The sequence below is a fragment of the Drosophila yakuba genome, chromosome 2L, assembly GCF_016746365.2.
Source record: "Drosophila yakuba strain Tai18E2 chromosome 2L, Prin_Dyak_Tai18E2_2.1, whole genome shotgun sequence".
Taxonomy (NCBI): domain Eukaryota; kingdom Metazoa; phylum Arthropoda; class Insecta; order Diptera; family Drosophilidae; genus Drosophila; species Drosophila yakuba.
The window spans coordinates 18,601,154-18,621,465 of NC_052527.2; the positions used below are offsets into that span (position 1 = coordinate 18,601,154).

Consider the following 20,312-nt stretch of genomic DNA (forward strand, 5'->3'; position numbering starts at 1 on the left):
TTTGTGGCCAATTTACCGGCAAAATTCCATCTAGGATTATGTCCCATTAGCGCGCGGTACGGATATCCTTCATACTTATCATGCCCTAAATATTACCACACATTGTAGTTGTTGTCGTTGTCGTTGTGGGTTAATGCAAAAAAAGACAATCGTATTATATAGTAACAATATTAGAACGGCAGGTTGCAAGTGAGAGGAAACAAAAATTAAAGTGCCTCGACGGACAACGCAGCGTATACGTAATCTTGAGTTAAGTATACGCCCGTTGGGCACAGGAAATTAAACGTTAACAGAGATATAAAGAAAGAGCGTTTAGCACTAAGAACATGCCGCTATAAAGATTAACATGTTGTATTTTGTAAATTTGCAACTCTAGAAAAATTAGTAGACAAACGGAAGCAATTTTTGCAAGCGGAAATCCTTCAAACACGAGGGATAAGTCAAAGAACAAAGGAAAGTAGAGCGTAAAGGTGCAGGAATCAAAACCATACCTGGAGTGGGTGTGATGTGGCCCGTGGATGAGGGTCGCGAGTTGGGCATGACCAGGTGGTGCTGCTGCGCGTGGCTCAGGACGCTAAGATTGGTGGCCTGCTCGACATTCCCGTTGCTGCCGCCGCCCCCGCCTCCTCCTCCCTGCCCCGAAGGACCTCCCGCCAGGACACTGACGTTGTTCAAGTGCGTAATGACATTGGCTGCGCTGACGGCTCCACCACCGCCTGCTCCTCCGCCTCCGCTGGCATTGCTGCTGGTGCTGCTGCTGGATCCGCCGCTGCCCGTGGAACCATTGCTGTTCTGCTGATGGCCGCTGGCGGAAAGATCTCTCGGCGGCGACTGCGGCTCAGCCTTGACCTTTATGGAGACGGGGGAGGTGGCGGGCGGCGGCGTGCTATTCGAGACAGCCAGGTGCGAGAGACTGAGAAACAGAGATGTAACAACATTGTTAATAAGCTATCAAAAGTAACATATTGGCGTAACTGTAAGTGGTGCAGCCGCCGCCTTGTACAATCCCAGATTAGAATTGCTCACCTAGAGTGCGGCACCAGGCCCTGATGCCAGGTGTTGAGGCTCATGATATCCGCGCTGTTCATTACGCCCGAGGAGGAGAAGTCCTGCGCCCCGAAGGAATAGCTCGTGAGGGCGGGAATCGGCGTCTGCAGCGTGACCACTGGCGTGTTTAGCGATGTCTGACTCTGTCGTTGCTAAGGGCAGGAGATTAAACAAGGATAAGGATAAGCCCAATTGGGGAAACTACATGTGTAGGGTACTCACGTCTGCATATCCCCCGTCATCCGGCGCTGACATATTGGGCGGTATGGGGGCAATGGTGGGCGGTATGACAACCCTCAGATTGGAAGCTCGTCCGTTCTGGCTGCCCGGCGACTGCTGCTTAATGGACAAGTGGTGGGCTGCAAGGAGGTCTAGGTTAGTTGGGGGCCATTACCACAGATTGCGACGATGATGGTGTGAGTTAGGTGGAGTGGGTTAGATGGGGAAGGAGGAGGAGGAGGAGTAATGTTTATGCCCACCTATGCCGGGACTGGGACCCGGACTCGGTGATCCCACAAGCGGCGAGTGTGAATGCGGATAGCCGTTCGACATCTCCAGCATGGAACCCGATGGATAGACTGATGAGCCAAAGAAAAGATAAGAGTATGCAAACACACGTTTAGACCGGATTGCTATCGCTATATATATATTTATATGGTATACAGAACTTCGCACGCAACTTGGTTAGATGGAGGTGAGTGGGTTAGAGAAACCAGAAATATATAAAATAAATAAATATCAGAAACAACAAAAGCACGGTTAAAGGTTAAAGGTTAGAGTATTAGAGTTCCGAGCAAGCATGCAAATCATGTCAGATCAAATCAGATCAGAGAGTAACGAGGCAACGAATCCAGAACAGAACCAACGATAGATAGATAGATAGAAATGTGTGTGCAGCCGGCGCGAGACACTGTACTAACTTATCAGGGACATCCCACCTGAATCCGTCTCCGAACTCGATGGACGGGGGCTGATGTTGGTGTGGGACATCTGTGGACTGGCCTGCAGTAGGTTGTCGCCGTAGGATCCTGGCACCGGAACGGAAACGGGCAGCGTGTAGCTGCTGTTTGGAAGCTGGCGAGGGCCGCCCGCTCCGCCGATGGCCATCTGGTTGCGCTGCATCATGTTCTGGAACTCCTCGTCGATCTTGTTGTACTTGGCCTCCGTTCGCGGAGTGAGTGTGTAGTCCGTTTCGGCTTCGGGCGAGTCCGGCGACATCACGCCGTTCTTGTTCTCCTTCTGCAAAGCGAAAGCCAAAATGAACGGGGAAACTTGAAATCGAAGTCCAACGAGTGAGGTGATAATTGCCCGAGGCTCTACCCTCCCCTTCCACTTGACGCATTGTTGTGCTAAATTATGTAAATGCAAATCTTGTCCTGCTCTCTCCTCCGTTCCTCTGCAGCATTAACATTACAAAACCATTTACGCGCGGACAGCAACATCGGCGGAACGATGAAACCGAGACGACGCCGTCGCATTAGAAATGCAAAATACTCTGGCGACATTTCCCCATCTCGTCCGCCGGATTCGTCCCCACATTTCCCCTACCTCTCCCTCTCCCTCTGCCAAATGATGCTGTCGAGTGTCTCTCCGAGATATTGCCTTAATCCTTGCTAAAGGCGATACGTGTTTGCTTCCGCAAGTATGAATTTAATGAGGAATGTGAGGAGTAAGCATGCACAGGTATAGATTCATTTTTAAGGCGATTTATGGCATTTTTATTTGCTTATAGTTCTCAGAACTATATTTTACTGGTAACCATTTTACTTATTTTCAACGTTATCATTGCTGAGACGCTAGTTTTAAGTTATTTCTGAATGTAAGCTTTTTTAACAGAACTACAGGGTACCTTTAGGTCTTGTCAACAGTTCATTTGTGTTCCCCTTGCATTTCACCCCCTGCTTCTGGTGTGCTGCTGTGCTTTTCACGGCTCCCTTGAATTTACATACTGGCGCTCCCTTTTGAGCCGCTTTCCCCCGATTTTCCGCCCAATTTTCCACATCCTCCAACTTACCTCGATGATGTTCTTGTTGGTGAGGGACTCGTGGGGCTCGTTGTACTCGGTGTACTTGAGCAGGACGCGATCCATGTCGGTGCTGGCGTACTGGTACAGCTTGTTGCTCGACGAGAAGATGATCAGGGCGATCTCGCAGTCGCAGAGCACGGACAGCTCGTAGGCCTTCTTCATCACGCCGAACTTGCGCTTGTTGAAGGTCACCTGCGCGGGCGGGAAGAGAATAGGAAACGGAAGTGCGTTCAATTACTGCTCATGCTCAAATATTTATGCGGTTCGAAAATGTAATTAGAGGCATGGCCTTAGCCAAAGTGGCCCGGCCAAGTGGGAAAGTGCCCCAGGCCCTTGTTCGTTTCCTAGCTGCCTAGTTGGTAATGAATCGATTATGGCCGAGTCAAGGCCAAAGGGGCAGCACCATAAACAAGTTGTTACTGTTCCATGTTCTGTTTTTTTTTTTCGCTGCTCGACGATGACGCGTTTATGGCTTGGCCAAGACGTAGCCCCAGCCAGAAAGGAACAGAAAGTCAGTGGGAAAACCTTGCGATGACACGGCACACGCTCGACAGTTTCAAAATGGGTAAGGCAAAAGAAAATTATATCCGCGCTAAATAGGCAAAAGTACTTTTAAATGTCTTTCTCTATTTTTTGGTGGCTTTGTGGAACAGAATTGTATTGAGCAAAATCTCAGAATGCATTATTCTTTATAAAAATCCACTACCATACTCGTTAATCAGGTATCAAATCACCTTGTCTAATCCAACTAAACCAACTAAATTCACTGAAAACCCATTGTTACAGCTTAATGATGAAACGCTATCTCGACTCAGAATTGATTTCAATTTAATAGCCATGAGTCGATGATTCACCTGTCTTAATTAAGTTTCATCGCCATGGCAAATTTGAAGCCTCTGTTTCGAGGATGGCAAACAAGAGATGTTCAGTGAACTTGTATTATTATTGCTACGGATTGGCAAACACATTGCGACACTCACCTGCCGATTGCGTTCATCGGTGATGCGTGATATTTGAATTTTTTTGCGGCCCATGGCAACAGATTTCCTATCCTCCTGCGATGGAAACGGGGATGGCGGTGTCCTTGTGCTCGTCTGGCTGATTCCTATTCCTGCTGGCTTGGTCGCTGGTTGGCTGGATTTGCTACAGGATTTCCGGCAGCTGGCGGGAAATCTCTGTTAGTTGCTGCCCTGCGGATTGCTGTGGCTCTTCCTGACGTGGCAGACGTGGGGCATATTTATATAGGTTGTCTATATATAATCCCTTCTGTTTGCTTTAAAAGTGGACGGCTTGTTAAAACGGCAAATTCTACTTGTATATAGGTGTGTATATTATTTTATATAATTGTGTTTCCGTATAAATTGTCCTTAGGTAACTGAAAAGAGAAATTAGGAGGAGAGAAACGATAAGTGATTGACTGGCTTAAAAGGTTGAAGTGGGAGTGCGGGAGTAGTTAACCCATGGCTGACCATTTAACCCACTTAGCTGGCGACTTCAAAGGGGTTTTCCAGATGGACGGGGAAGGATTTGCGGTCAACTTGCTCCATTGTCGCTCCACTGGCGCTGAAAGTTCAATGCACCGCTAATGAAGATGAAGAGCAACTTGTGTCGCCATTTCATCGTACTATATATCGCCCACGTTGACCTATTTCATGAGATGGGCGATGGGCTTCAGTTAATTGATGGCGACTGACCCCACGCATGATTAAATTCGCGCTGTCCCTCCGGCACAGGCCCTGGACCCTAGATCTATCCCTTTGATGTCCTACCAGCGCTCTCCACACACGCACCTAATCAATAAGGATGTGCCAACAAGTTAACTCGCAAACTGTTTAAAAGCGGAAACGGAAGCGGCACTCCAGATCCCGTTATTCCTCTTGCCTGGGGCAACGAGAACACTCAAGAGACCCGGCGGAAGCTGGGTCTCTATATCTTTCCCCACTTTCCCCACTATCCCAGCTTTTCGCCATTTTTCCTCTGCGGCATCGGCACGTGGCTGGCAAACGCGAGCCAGCAAAAACACACGCAGAGTCCTCCTTTGGGTCGGGCAATTCAATCACTCAGATAAACTGGGATGCACAATTGGAAAGAAATTATTTTTTCACAGGTACACAAACAAGCACGACGCTTTAAGATCTATTTTTATAAATCCTTGATTTTCGAAATTAAGCTTACTTTCCTGCAAATATAGGTCTATTTCACTGTAATATTTCAGATGCTCCAGTTCCTTGATAACTAACACTGGGATAACAGAACATTCCCTTTCTATATGAATATGGAATCTAACATGTATAAATGATGTTCCCTGGTGAAGTATAATATTTCGAAAAGGAAACATATTTTATTCTCCGTGCCTGGGAAAAGGAAATCGAGGCGGATAAATTTCAGTTGCCTCCGTTTTGGTCTTCCCTTCCGTTTTCGTCTCCGACTCCGCCTGTTGTTGTCCTCTGGCCAGGACCGGGGACAAAAACAACAAGTGCCTTGGCAACGCTTTCCTTTCCATTCCTTTCCCTTGCGTTTCCCCGCTCACTTTTCGACGACTCACGCAGCGACCTACGCAATATGCTTCAGCTTTCAACTGAGCCAGCGGGATGAGGGTGGTGGCATTGTGGGTGGGCGGGCGAAATGGGTTGTGACAGGACGTTGCGGGGAAGGGGGTGGGGTCTTAGCCTTGACGAATATGTGTGACAGCCAGCAAACACACTCACACTCACATTTACACACACCCACACGCTTGCAGAAGCGAGGACACACTCAACAAATTCGATACATTTTCCCAGCTTTTTCCCATTTGCCTTTCTTTCTTTTATTGGGGCGACCCGCCATGATTATGCGTGAGTTTTGTATTCGGTGACTTGAACATTCATTATTGATATGGAAAAGAAACGAAATGGAAGCAGGCACCGGGCATAAGGAATGAATCGATAATGATATTGATGACGCTACCATTTGATTCGATAGCAACCCAAGTCGGAGACAACGCGGAGTGAATAAAGCCACTCGATGACTTTCTTTCAGAGATTTAATGGCATGACCACGGACAAGGGTTGCTCCCAATGGAAGTAAAAGATAGGGTATTAAGTATACGCAGTGTTGTCCCATATATCATTATACCCATTTCCCCACCAATCAATAATTATCCGTTTAGTAATCAATATTAGATTTTCGAAAATTCTATCCGGCAGGACAAATTGCGGTCCTTGTTTGCAGCTGTTTGTGTTTGTGATAAGCACTTGGGCCTTAATTAAAGGACACCTAATCCGCTTAGGATGTGCCACTCACCATTTTGTGACTGCCGTTCAGGGGATTATCTCGGAATAGGCTTGCGATTGAGCCCCCGGCAGTAACTCATGTTTAAGTCACTTCTTGAGTGGCTTTGTGTGTTTCACTGCATCGGTAGCCACCGCAGACGGATGCTTAGTTTTCCGATAAGTAGCAGAGGTCCTACTTGTGCAGCAAGTGCGTCAATCCAAGAGATGAATAATTAAACAGAGCTGCGAACTTATCACACCGCAAGTGAGTCAATGGGAGCCACATGTCACTGAGTGTTTCTGTGTGTATGTCTGTGACTTCGGGAGTCATTGCAACAATTGCAAAAGGGAAAGGGCGGAAAATGGGGTGGTGGCAACCAGAAGGCCATGTGGCAGTCAGCAGCAGGATATCAAGTGCTCAAATTACGAATTTGTCTTGTTTTGTAGCATACTTATCAGCGTCTGCAATTGAATTAAACTCCCGCTGCTTCGGCTACTGCATAAAAGCAGACAAGCGTGGGGTTTTTTTAAATGTCACCAGAGTGTAGATAAGTCGAGGTTATTTAAACAGGCAGAATATTTATGGTATTTTAAGCAAATTATATTTATCTTCATTACTTCAATGTGTGTAAAAAGCAATACACGGTTATAGTGGCATTAGTAGTTTTTCGGTAAGTTGTTATCTTCAATCTAATTATCTAAGACATAAGATAGAATAAATCGTATATATAAAGTCAGTAATGCAACGTATAGTTTGATTTCTAACGGCTAATAGGCAATTGTAAGAAAAATTTAGTTCCAACCCATCATCAATCATGCTAATCATACTGATTGTTTTATCGGAAATCTGTATTTTGGGTGGCCAGTAAAAACAACAGCTGAACTAGTATCTAATCTCGCAAGAATTTCAAGTTGCCGAAAAGTTAACTTAAACCTAAATCAATTCGTCACGTCATTCGCGGAGAACACATAGTATAGTAATGGGCACTCACTGGTGTTTGTTTAGTCAAGCGGCACTTCAAGTGCTGCAGGTGTGGGCTTTTGCAAAAACAATCAAGAGTGGCAGCAGAAATATTTGACTAATTGCAGCTAAAAAGATGAGAGAAATGGGGGAAGAAAGCTGGACTAATCACCGCAACGGAATGTTGCGAGAAAACAAAGAAAGAAGGATGTGCGGAATCCGTGGCCCGGGGACAAAAAAACTTAACACGGTTTTTATTGCACCAATCTACAATTTGCGGCTGCTGCATTTCACTGGGTCAACGGCAAAGGCGGCACTTGAGCAGGATGCCAGCAGGACGAATGGAAGGAAGGAAGGAAGGAAGGATGTGACGAGTCTGTTCCATTGGAGGATGTGTGTCAAGACATTTGTCTTGTGGCCGGGCAATTAAAACGAAGCAAACTGCCGCCACACGTTTGCCAGCTTCTCCATTTAATTGGCCCAAAGACTGCGGCGGCATCATTAGGCAAATGGCCAAGAACAAATCTCAAGAATGTGGGTGTTCTCTGATTTTCAGTTCCTCAGTTTGCCAGTTGAACTGGACTGGAGGGAAGCCTTCTGCTTAGCAACTTCGCGCTTTCCCTAATTGTTTGGACCAACAAAGGCGGGGACATTATCGATTTGATTTAGTGAATCACGCTCTGCGGCTTTTTCTCCGATGAGCAGGCATTAAAAGGCGAAAACTTGTTGCTCGCCTTGATTGCGCTCAATTAGCATTTGTTGCGGGCAAATTTATGCAAATGTTAAACTTTTCCGTATTTTGGAGGAATGAACCCCGGACCGATTTAAAACCAGTTGCGATCGCAATGAGATGAGCCGATCTGAATGCAATCTCTCACCGCCTGGAGCTTACAGCCTCAATTAGAGCGACAGAGATCGCAAACGAGAGACCTTTCACAAATTTCGTTTTATGGCAGCTGAGCGGCCAAATTTCAAGTTTTAAAAACTCCTTATTTATCACCTCCAGTTCAAATAATAACCATTCAGAGGCTTTATACGGACGTTTGCCTGACCTGTGGGTGTTCTAGATATATTTGTTAATTTTTTTCTATTTCACAAGCTCTGGGATTTTTGGCCTGTCATCCTTGACTTCCCTGGTCGCAGCTCACTTTCACTTTTCGTCAGCCGCAGATCCATCAATGTCCCCGACTTTTCTTATTGTTGTTGATGTGCCGCAGTTAACGCATTCTTGGGACCCTGGTTATAAATCTTGACTTAATTAAAGACACGCGCGCGCTTTAAGACGCGATGAAAACGAGTCATTTCGTACTGCCAATGAGGCGGAACTTTTTGTGGTGTTCGAGGGCGGTCGGAAATTGAGTTTAGAACTGTAAATTACAAACAAAGAAGTTGGGGATAGCCAACAATACTACTTTACGATGAAGAGATATAAAAATTGACTAAAACTAACATGTTGAGAAGCTAAAAGTCCTTGTCATGCAATCTACATTTCTATTCCAGCTCCGTTATTTCTTATTCTTATTTATTTTAAAATATACATTTATTGTCTGTAGACCGGTATACTTTACATTTTTTCTATCATTATTGCATTATCAAAAAGCAGCCGTATCACCCACAAAATAATTCCCACAACTAACACACGTTCTGTGAATATCGAGCTCGTGGTAAATGCTAAAAGCAAAAGAAAAATACTTTTGAGTTAAAATGTTTCTTTTTAAAGTAAGTGAAATATCTGCAAACTTCGATTTCCAATATTTTTGCAAGCAATCGCATTGCCTCCGCGATATCTGACTCCTTCCTGCAGCCGTTTATCAACAATTTCGATTGCAAAAATGTGAGCGAAAGCAAAGAATCCAAGGTTTTGTTTTACGCCCCGAAACACGCGTCCCATGTTAAGGTAGTCGAAGAAATTTGAGTTCTCGGGCCCCGAGTCACCCAGAAGTACACCTAGAGCACTTCTATCTTATCGCCAGCACCTACACATCCGCGGGCGGAGTGTGGCAGAGGGAGCCAAACCAAAACCAAAACACAAGCACAAACACAAACAGAAACAGAAACAGAAAGAAATCGTTATAATAATAATAATAATTATTATTTTGTATTATATGAGGTGGAGCACGGCGGCAATAACCATAATTATCACAGACACTCGAGACCCGCAAACACGGCAAATGGCAAAGGGACATTTATTTTTTAATAACTACACCAATACAACCGCCTCATTGTGTTTCATGTGGTTTGTCAGTGAGCCTAGGCACCTTCACATGCGCACGTGTGATAAGAAAGACTCTCGCTCTCGATGGCAGATAGTGGCCGCATAAACACGGGCAAATAAAACAAATTTTGATTGCGAATTTTTTATCAAGCGCGGAACGAGAACAACAAACGTAACTCAACTATTTTTCGTTGAAAATTTGCCAACAAATTATTTTGACCTGATAAGATGTTGGTTGGGTTTTCCTTTGTGGATTGAATTCTTGGTTATACTTGCAGTTTTTCAGAATTATATATTTTCATTGAATTTTAAAACTAGTTGAAGGCAAACCAATATACTGTTTAAAAGTTTATTTTTCCCTTTTAACGGTGAGCAGTTATTAATTATTAATAAGTTATTAATTAAATCTAAAATAATAATAAATTAGATTATTATATTTTCTCTTTTAGTTGAACCTCTTGAAATAGAAACGCGGCCCAAACGTGACTATAACAAACAGTGTTCAAGATCATCGAGGTTCATGATGGTGATCGTGAACGTGATCGGAGGTGGGGTCCCGTTATCTAGGCTCTGCATTGACGAATAAACGTTATCGTTTATCGGCGATCGCCGTGGCTAAGTCCACGGCAAATCTGCGGTGATTATCGCCTTGGAATAGCTTTGTTTGCTGTTTGAACCCACTGCCCCCTGGATCGAATAGAAAAGCCCCTACACCCTCCCCTTGTAACCCCCTCCTTGAGATCCTGCGTAGGTGTCAAAGTGCATTGCACGCATGTCCAGCTGGCTGAAGCGAGATAAGAGAAAATATATTTCTCTGCATTTGCTGCTGGCTGAAACAAAGTGCAGACAATTATCAGCAAATTCGCCAATCAGCCAGCCAGCCAGTAAATCAGTCAGTTAGTCGGTCGGTCGGTTGGTTGGTTGGTCGGTTGGTCGGTCGGTCGGTCGGTCGGTCGGTCGGGCCATAAAAACTACATGCAAAAGAACTTGATAGCAGGGAAATGGATTTGAACTTCGCTGGAGGAGTACGATTCTCGCGGTCCCTCAATATTGATACGAAAATCGCTTATCAGTGGAACATATATAGTATGTGTGCATGCCTGCTCGCCCGTCCGTATATGTATATATGGCAGCTACTTTCAGCATTAAATCGCGGGAAAAGAAATTGAAACATCGAACGATATCAATTGAAAGGGAATAACTGGAACCAAGACAGCGAGGCACAATTCGAAAACCCGGCCGATATCTCTCTCTTTCTTCGGAATCCAATCGTTTGGCCCAGCGATGACGTCAGTTTGCATGGGTAACTTGGTTATTTGGTTACCGACATGCCGGCTGCCAGTGTTTTTGTAATTGTAAATTATAGATAATTAAATTGCCTTATCGGCAAATAAAAGGAGGGGTTTACAGCCCATCGATGATCTGTAAATAATTACTACGCCTATGGACGGAATGATAAGTCTTTCAACAAACGAAAATCACACCACGTAGTAAGTGAATAAGGTGGAAAAACCAAATTTAAATTATAGAATTCACATGTTGATATAAAAATATCTCCAAAAGTTTGACTAACAAAAAAGCCATAATGAAGCAATGAGACATATCAGTCGAATGGTTATCCCAAAGTGACACAATTATGCTTATTACAATAATGGAAAGCTTATTACTCCTGTTGCAAGGGTTGCCAAATTGACGATTGTTCTAAAAACTAGTTTGCAAGTCGAAGACATTTCATTGCAGTAGATACACTTACATGAATCGCTTTTCAGCTGAGCTTCCGTTTCCTCGAAAAATGTTCTCAAAAATACACTGCCCAATAGAAACCGACGAGTTTTGAACTTTGCGGGGATGTCAGGTCGCTGGAGAGATGTTTGCACAAATGTTTCTGAGCACACACACGAAAATCTTTGCAATTGAGATGCAAATTGAATTATTGTTTGAATTCTGGCTTTGTTTACGCCGCTTGTTCGATAAACATCGGGGCGAAATGCAGTCAGTGATATGTTTGCTGTTGTGTTTGTCGTGTGCTTTAGCTTTTTGTAAATATAAACAAAGTCCGGGGACGGGGCGGGAGCGGTGATGTCGCGGCGGCGGTTGGCGCAAATAAAAGTTAAAAATAAAAACTTATAATTGTCCGACGGCTGTTGTTATTTTTATTATTGTTGCCATTTATTTTTGGAAATAGACGTTGAATTTGTTTATATGGAGTAAAAATAAATTATTGCGCGTAGTGCGAGAGCAGCGGGCCAGCATAATTTCTCGCGGCGTTCGATTTAAGATTTCTATCTGTTGTGAATCGCTAGCGGAATCGGATCGTTGGATCTTTGGCTCGGAATGAAAATATCGAACTCGCAAACGGATCCCAAACTGATCTGCCGAAATCGAATCGAATCGAAATCTCAAAATCTCGAAATCCCGAAAACCGAAAAACTGAAGAAGCGGCGCTGCGGACGCGTACAAACGTACTGACGGATATGCCGTCGTTGACGTCGTAACGCCAAGTACGCACACACAGATACGCCCGCACACAACTGCACTGGCAGGCTCTCTCGTAGTCCCACACACAAACAGGCACAGCCACCAACGAACACGTACGTAGGCTGGCGGTGAGGATTTTCGTTTCGTGGTGAACTCACTCACACGCGCACACCTTCTAACGGTGCCTTTTGTTTTTGCCTTTTTGTGTAACAGAATATCGCACACACACATCACACCAGAGAATGAGAGAGCGGGAGAGAAAGGGAGTGCGCAGTCGCTGACTTTGAGTTCTTACTCACAACGAAAGCAAGAGTGAGCGAGAGGTGGCGGGCTGGTGGGGTGAGTGAGTAATTCGGATTGTGAGTGAGTGCGTGCGGGAGTCGAACGAGAAACATATGGTTTTTGTTTGTGCCCCAGCCAGACACACGCACACACTTGATCAATCAGCAACAGTTACAGTTAGTTCCCTCGCAGAGCTTGTTGTCCCGCTCTAGCACCCTCCCATAAATGTTAATTATTCCCCACTTCACCACCCCCTTAACTACACCCCTGCTAAACATCGCTTTGGTTTCCGTTTTCCTTTGTATCCGTATCTCCCGCCCTTCCAGGACCTCCCTCTCCCCATTTACCAAGTTTCTGGTTTTTTTTGTGTGTATTTTACTTATTTGTCCTTGCCACTGGATCCTCTTTATAAACACCAACCTACCATTAGTTTTTCCCCTCGACGCAGCTTAATAAAAACTTTGTTGACTTGCGTTTGGCACATAAAAAGGTGAGCGAAAAACGTTGAATTATACTCGATACCCTGTTACACAATATGTTGCATACTTAATGGCGTTGGTGGGTTACGCTCTTTAAAAAAGAAAATATAACTATTAAAAGAAATACTCTTTTTCTAATAGGTAACTTTAAAATCGTAACTGCGGTTTCATTTATTATATGCTAGCTAGTTTACTAAATATACACAAAACAAACACTTTGGCTTAGAAACGCAAGAGCTTAAAAGGTAGGACCCGTAGGATCCTAGGTTGTTCGGCAACCAACGATTCATTGTTTCTGCTCGATTGATGATTGCCTATTCAGACAGAGGTAAAGTAGTTGTATGGCTGAAGTTGGGGCTTAATTTGTGAATCGGGCTGCCAGCCAAGTGGGATCCAAAGCCCTGTGACCCAGACCCTGGCTATTGTTCCGTTAAGCAAGATATTATTCACGTTAAACACGCTCTATTATGCAGGTTATGCAGGCGAAAAGATAATAAAGTAGGGATACATGTACCCCCCATACCTGATTCCAATAGAGTTTAATAGGAAATTCGTCTTTTATAGAGACAGGAAAATTGTGAATGTTGTATTTGATTAGTCCACTTCTGTGAGGCAAGTAAAAGCTTTGACTACTTTTCAGTAATATAAGTAAGTTTCTTACACTTTACCATCTGTAATTCTAAACCATATAAGAAATGATTTTGCGTCTATTTTTAAACAATAAAGATAATTCCAATAGCGAGGCTTTTAGTGATTAGCGATTTCAATATGGCATTTGAATCAATAAGAAAATACTTAAATGGAAATTTTGCTTACTGTAAACTATAACTTTACAGTTATAACTGAAGTGATATTTAAGTTAAAACACACACAAAAGAACTTTGAGGGAGGTGAAATCTTAAAGAATGCCCATTTTGCAGTTGCAGTTAAATAGGCGCAAGTATAACGTGACTTTCTGAGTAATATGCAAATGCCAGATGCCGCAGATATTTCTCCGACCCCGTCGAGTGAATGGATTCTGTAAAAATCACGCATAACCGATACCAAGTGCAGCGCGACCGAGTTACCCGTTTTATGGCCCTCGCCTCTCGGCGGCGCCACAATGTTGCAGCTTGAGAACCCAGCGGCAAACGATCCATGTGTGTATATCCGAAGATCCCTTTCCCACTCCCATTTCCATTCCGATTCCCGGTTGCAGTGTCCTTGTGACTTTTAACGCTTCCACTGGGTGCGACAACTGCCAACTGCAAACAGTCGTCGACAGTCTTAATTCAATAAACGCCGCCCGGCGATTTGCGCATGACCATGTACCCCGATGCTGTGTGCTGTACGGTTTATGCTGCATGTTGCATGCACTCAACACATGTGCAACATGCGGCATGTGAGGCAGCAGCAGCGGCAGCAGAAGCCTCAATGTGCGTTGAGTCCGACTTTAACTGCCTGGCAGGGGTTTCTGTTTCTTCAGGGGGATCTTCGAGTACCCCAAGCCAAGCCAAACCACGTGAAATTCATCTCCACTCCACTGCCCTCCGCCGATGGTTTTTTGTAAACGCTGCGTAGGTAATTTCATAAATCTCATTCAAATTGCCCTTCGTGCCATGCCCATCTTGTAGATACCCAGTAGTAGAACACCACCAAGTGTATTCGGAGGGTTGTAAGCATACGGAATAACAGGAAAACATCATTTTAATTGCTCGTCGAGATTTTGAAATTGAAAAATATCTGCGGTGGTATCAATTATGCAAATGCTGCTTCTCACCGAAAAAGCAATGGAAGTTCAGCTCAAGTGATTTCGACTCGGAAAAGTCTCTGAGGAGATGGTCGACTTCCTGCCGAACGAGAGGGGTGTCGCCATTAGCATTGCCTAATTACATTTCAATTGCTTGACTTAAACGGGCTTAGGACCCCGACTTGCTCCCTAATTCATAAAAATCTCAATCAATTTCCCCGGGCATTGCGTGCAATTTAAATGTGATTAAATGCGAGCTTAAGTACGCTACTGTTCCTCTTCCCGCTCCTCCTTCGACAAAGTCGAATTTTGCCTAATCTAATCAATTTTCCCCGATGCTAAGCGCCCACGCAGAAGAGCCTCTTTTAGCTTCAGTTTCAGGCTGTCAGCCCAAATAATTCCGCCTTAACACGTGTGTCATTGCGGGGCGAAGGATCGAGGGATTCGGATTCGACGGTGAAAGCATTTCTCTGTTTGCATGACTGATAAGTTCCCAGAGAAGAAGTACGGATGCCTAACCTTCCATTTTGACTGGCTTAGAATGCGAAAACTGCCTCTAATTGGCTTTGACTGTCATCCCGACTTGCAATTAGCATGGCACAGCAAATAGAAAACTTTTCAACTGCTCTAGCACACATCCTGAACGACCTGCCGTCCGCAAAACTGTCACCGTCGACCATTTTCCCTTGTTACCAAGCATTTTTTACTTCTCACACTTTTCCTTTTGATCTGGTTTGGGGAAATGGCACATATTTAATGCGAGAACTCTTTTTTTGGGGCAAGGACGAGCTGCAAAAAGGTTTATAATTGAAACGGATGACATACATACATACATTCAAGGTGAGCTAATTGAGTTCCCCGAAACTGGTCGCATTCATTCATAAGTTGGCTCATTGATGGTTTCATAAAGTGTGTTCCTCTAGTATTTACTAAGTGGCATATCGTTCGGCGAGCGACAGTGAGTTGGGTAATCATTTTGAAACATTCGGAAAAGATGCGAATACATTTTGAGTGGGTGGCATATCAATCAATGTTATTTATGCATATCCCAGCTGACACTGAAGCAAACTCGGGAAAACACTAAAACATTCATGTACTGACGAAAACTAAAGTTTGAGTGGGAGTAAGCTGGCCTCGGCTGCTTTAGTTCACGGCATTAAAAAGCGGTTTAGGTTACATTTCTGCTTGTTATAACGCATTTTGGTAGAAGAGTAGGCTATTAATAACGCGCACGGTGCATCCTTGGTATTAAAAAGGGAAGCATATAACAAAAACACTTTTATAAGTCCTTGTATAGTAAAATTAAAACCCAATAATTCATTTCGGACTAAAACCCTTACATAGCTTATGGCAGCAAGGTAAACAACATATTTAATCGGAAGTTTGTTTCAAATTATACTTTGAAATACTGTTTATTGTGATGCCGAGATTTTAAAGTAGGGAACTTGTTGCCTATGAAAAACTCCAACGACTGCTGTTTAATGTGCAGTCTAATGTAAGCACTACCTTCTTCATTTTTTCAATCTAGCAAAAACTGAAGCCGTGGAAAACAATACCAAGCATCCTGGCTGGAGAAAAGGGAAGGGAATGACTGGTGGGAAAAGCAGACAGGCAAACAGGCAGACACACGGAAATTGACAACTCGCAGAGCAATAAAGAAAAGTGTCCCACACACACACTCACACACAGCGGGAGAGAAAACGAGGAAAAGGGAAACCGGAGGGGGTGGCGACGGGCTGATAAGTTTATACAATTTCCACCCACAGAACCTGAGTTATGCCCCCACATAACACAATATTTCCCTAATGTCTTTATTATGTTCCATTGAGTGTAAATATTTGCCTTGCACCCACACACCCAAACACAAACTTGCGCACGAGTGCGTGTGTGTTTGTTGGCCAGCTTTATAATACGAGGCACGTGCTTCATAAGAAGGTGAAGCAAGCCGAAAAACAAAACAGGTTCTAAGGACTCACCTTCTTGGGGAAGCTCGCCTTCAGCAGTTTGCCGACACAACAGGTACAAAAGATTGAGCTGCAAAGAGGCGGAAAAATACGAAAATGGAAATTAGAAAAGTGGGTGTTACTGGGGAGGCTTACGAAAAACGTCGAGCTGCGAAAACGCGCCCGTGACGCCAGCGATTTATGACGCTCAGTTCAATGCACACGCGTACCACGTTGACCTCCTGCATCGCGCTGTTCGCGCCCCCCAGAAACCCAAGCATCTCCAGAAGCCCCAGAAATCGGTGGCAAAGTCGGGGTCCGCACATGTGCGGCATACCCCCTGCAAAAATCGACTAAAAAACTCAGATAACGAGTTGGATAACCGAGAAGCTGCTGCGCTGCTGCTGCTGAGTCCCAGACGACAAGTGAGCAGAGCGGGTTTAAAGTTGAAAGGATACCATAAATCTTGTAAGCTGATGCAAAGCGACATTCGCCGAAGCCGCAAACAAAGCCGATGCCAAAGCAGAGCCACTGAGCTGGTAGGGAATCCAAGGAGAAGGGTGGCGGAACAAAGAGCCATCTGAAGGCTCAACAAGTGACGCGTGACGCAGCGAATTGGGATGGTGCTCGGGGAGATTGGGTGGTGATATATTGAACTTCTCAATTCGATTAACAATTGCTTTTAAAATATTACTACTACTTAAGTATTCAGTAAACCCCTATTTGTTGAATAAATATTCTTAAATTTGTTTTAAAATCGATTTTACTAGTTTCATTTCGTAGCTAAAAACATATTTCGTAGCTAAAATAGCGCAACTGGTTAAAAATTTAACAATAATTTTGGAATAATAAAGTCGTACGAATTTATTTGAACACATTTAAAATGTGTGATACGTGGATTGATTTTGGACTTTAAAATTCCAAGTCAAATTGTGCCATGACCGTAAATATATTAAAATCAATGCTGGATTTTAAAATGGCAGTAAACATAATCTCTCTCTTGCGCCGTTAACTTGAATCCTTACTATACAATTGATGAAATAAAATCTTTATACCCCTGCCCGATAGAAAACCAAACTCTGTTTATCAAACCAGCATTTGCACCGCGGGGACAATTTCTCAACCTCAATCTATCAGATGTTTGTTGCATAAAAGACTCAGGAAATCCCAAACCAAATGAGGCACATTTCCCCGGTCTGGATGGACTGGATTACCGATACCAGGCCCGGTCTCAAGTGGGCGCATCCTTTAGCTGCCGATTTGGATGGCGAGGTCGTTTCCTGGTTGCCATTGCAGTTGCTGAACCAAAAGTCAAATGGCATATCTAGCATAACATTCTCTTCGACTGCGGATTCTCTGGCCGAGAATGTCTGGGCATCGGAATGGAGGCACCCAAGCCACTTGAGGCCCGTATCGGTGTGCAGTTGTTTCTGTTTCTGTATCTGTATTTGTCTAGGAGCCTGCAGCCACATTTTATTGTTGTCTTTCTCACCTAAAGCCAAACGAAGCGGCAGCAGCGACCATAAGGCGCATCGATGTAGAAACATCTTATGGTTTTCCGTACACTCGGGAAAAAATTATGAAATGAAAATGGTTCGCTGGGAACTACTCAAAAGTAAAGTAATACATTATAAATGGGATTAAAGATAAAAATGTATCCAATTTATACCCGATTAGTGTTTAATAAGTAAGTAAGTTTAACAAGTACAATTAAGTTACAATTTTTGGTATGAACACTTTTGGTTTTAAAACTCAAAATGTGTATGCCTTCAGTGTAGGTTATGTGCATAATATACAGTACTATACTATACTATATGTCCAACTATACACATATGTACATATGTATATATGTTCGTGCCAGAACTCGCAATGTTTCCTTTGATTTTTCAACTTATTGGGCCTCCGAAACTACAACAAAGTCAAGACAGAGGCGGGACCAAACAGGGCTTAACGTAAAGAACATGCTTTTTGTAAACAGATAGGTGCAGGAGAATTCCAATTAAAGGAGTCTAGAGCTGGAAAAAATGAAGAACCCCTCGACACCCACACCCATGTGCTCACACATACATATGCATGGGCAGGTTCACCGACACGCATCTCTGCCGTACGCAAATGTTATTGACGTGGCAGGGAATCAGAATATCAGACCATCAGACCGTCAGACCGTCGCCCAGACTGACAGGCAGCCAAGAGGGATTGGGATGGGAGGTGGGGGCAAACGGCTGCCACTGATGTTACCGTTAAAAGAAATGCAATTAAAATGAGTCTCTAGACCCCTGAAAACTTCAGGCAGCCGTAGTGCTCGTAGCACCCGTAGCATCGGCAAACGGAAGCAATTAGTAAACTGAGCGGGGCACCTATATCCGAGCAGAACTGAAGCCGAGGGGCACAATTCGGCCTGCACACACCATGCGTGCTCTACGTGGCTTTTTTCCAGTGGAGATCGGTAGAAATCCACTCGGCGGCGAGGAATGCACTTGGGAACTCTCCACCGAGGAGAACAGACAATCCTTTGGCCACGGCCACTCCCCCTCCAGCTCACCTATGCATGCTCGTGTGTCCCTCGTTCTTCGTCACGCATTGGGGACATGCCCAAGAAATCATAATTTTTCAATAATTCTGTTTGTCACTTTTGGTTTGGGGTTACACAGCTGAGACCGGGGCAAATGGTATAGAAAAACAATTGGTCTGAAGGCGAGGACATCTAAATATAGATTAGGAGAAACCTAGGAAATCCATCGAAATATCCAATAGGAAATTATAACTTTGTGTTAAGGTTGGCCGTTTGCAAAAGGGCAAAAAGACAAGATCGTTAAACTCTTGAGCACAGAACAAGGGTATTTAACATTGTAAATACATTTCTGGCAACGTAGATCTCTGCAAAGAGATTCAGTTTAGGAATATATTATAAAGAAAACGTCTTTAGACATCCATTTTAATGGTTTATATCACAAAACTACAACGACTCATAGTCAATATTTCGAAAAATTATTAGAAAAATTTCCGAAAAGGAAATCAGAAGAAATCTACAGACAAGTCGGGCCTCCGTTTTCAGATGGGTTGGCAGATCAGCCGTCTGCATTTTCGGACCACCCAGTCGAGCGGTAATGCAAAACAGCCGAGCATGAGGAAGATGCAAGCATAAACTCACATATCCGTATAAACATGGAAACAACCAAGCCAGAGGAACGGACAGCCTGGCGTTTATGATGATACGATGCAAACGTAGAGAACTATATCTATAACCGCATCTACAACTGTGGCTATATATCTATATATCTACTTTCTGCACGATTTTAGACACGGCACGTGCCCGTGTGCCTTCTGTAAAAATAAAACTCGGGCCAATAACATTTTTAGCTCAAATCGATTGTTTACTTGGCGATTGCAGAAAATTGATAATATTTGGGGGCCTTTACGGGGGTGGCGACCTGTTCTTGTCTCTGATCGGCTGGCCAGTTCATTCACAAGTTAAATTTAAACAAAAACCAAAACAAAATCTTAAATTTAGTTATGGCCCAAGAGGAAAATCTATTAAAATCTATACAGGTTTTCAGCTTCAATTTTTTCTCATCTCAATGTGTTTTCGTTTTCCTGTGTTTTCGTTTTTCTGTATCGCGATCGACGATATTCAAAATGGCGATCTGTGAGAAAGGAGCGCATGCGCAAAAATCCAAGAACTCACCTCAGTATAACCCACCTCTCGCCTGTCTGTGCGCATAAGTGTGTGCGTGAGCGCTGACGCCATTTGCATTTCGGGCTAAATATAGACAAAGTGATCGTCTCGATCGCCAGTCTTCCCCCTTTTCCACCCATTCAATACACCTCTCTCTACGATCTGCATTGGTGTGTGTGCTCACATTACGGTGCTCTGCTTTGGTCTCTCACTTCGGATGCTAGT

General features: G+C 44.0%; 1 protein-coding gene and 1 long non-coding RNA gene across 13 annotated transcripts in view; one reads left to right on the forward strand and one right to left on the reverse strand.

Moving 5' to 3' along the window:
• LOC6528835 (myocyte-specific enhancer factor 2) overlaps positions 1-20,312 on the reverse strand; it is a 46,586-nt gene that overhangs the window by 3,907 nt on the left and 22,367 nt on the right. For 2 of the 10 annotated variants that reach the window (XM_039371321.2, XM_039371323.2), the window contains exons 3-10: positions 16,445-16,502; positions 4,054-4,448; positions 3,062-3,265; positions 1,968-2,286; positions 1,527-1,625; positions 1,270-1,406; positions 1,027-1,199; positions 492-913 (exon numbers count right to left, since the gene is read on the reverse strand). In XM_039371321.2, the coding sequence (XP_039227255.1) occupies positions 492-913; positions 1,027-1,199; positions 1,270-1,406; positions 1,527-1,625; positions 1,968-2,286; positions 3,062-3,265; positions 4,054-4,107 (1,408 nt within the window). In that variant the 5' untranslated portion in view covers positions 4,108-4,448; positions 16,445-16,502. Of the gene's footprint in view, positions 1-16; positions 86-491; positions 914-1,026; positions 1,200-1,269; positions 1,407-1,526; positions 1,626-1,967; positions 2,287-3,061; positions 3,266-4,053; positions 4,449-16,444; positions 16,503-20,312 lie in introns of all 10 variants that reach the window. The other 8 variants (XM_002089831.4, XM_039371322.2, XM_039371319.2 and 5 more) reach the window with 7 other exon arrangements.
• On the forward strand, positions 11,254-16,121 carry LOC120320439. Of its 3 annotated transcripts, XR_005560316.1 has the most exons (3): positions 11,254-12,091; positions 12,192-12,750; positions 15,997-16,121. It is a non-coding gene; the product is annotated as an uncharacterized LOC120320439 (long non-coding RNA). The 3 variants fall into 3 exon arrangements; XR_005560315.1 differs by having other exon boundaries at positions 11,254-12,750; XR_006245118.1 differs by having other exon boundaries at positions 11,254-12,317.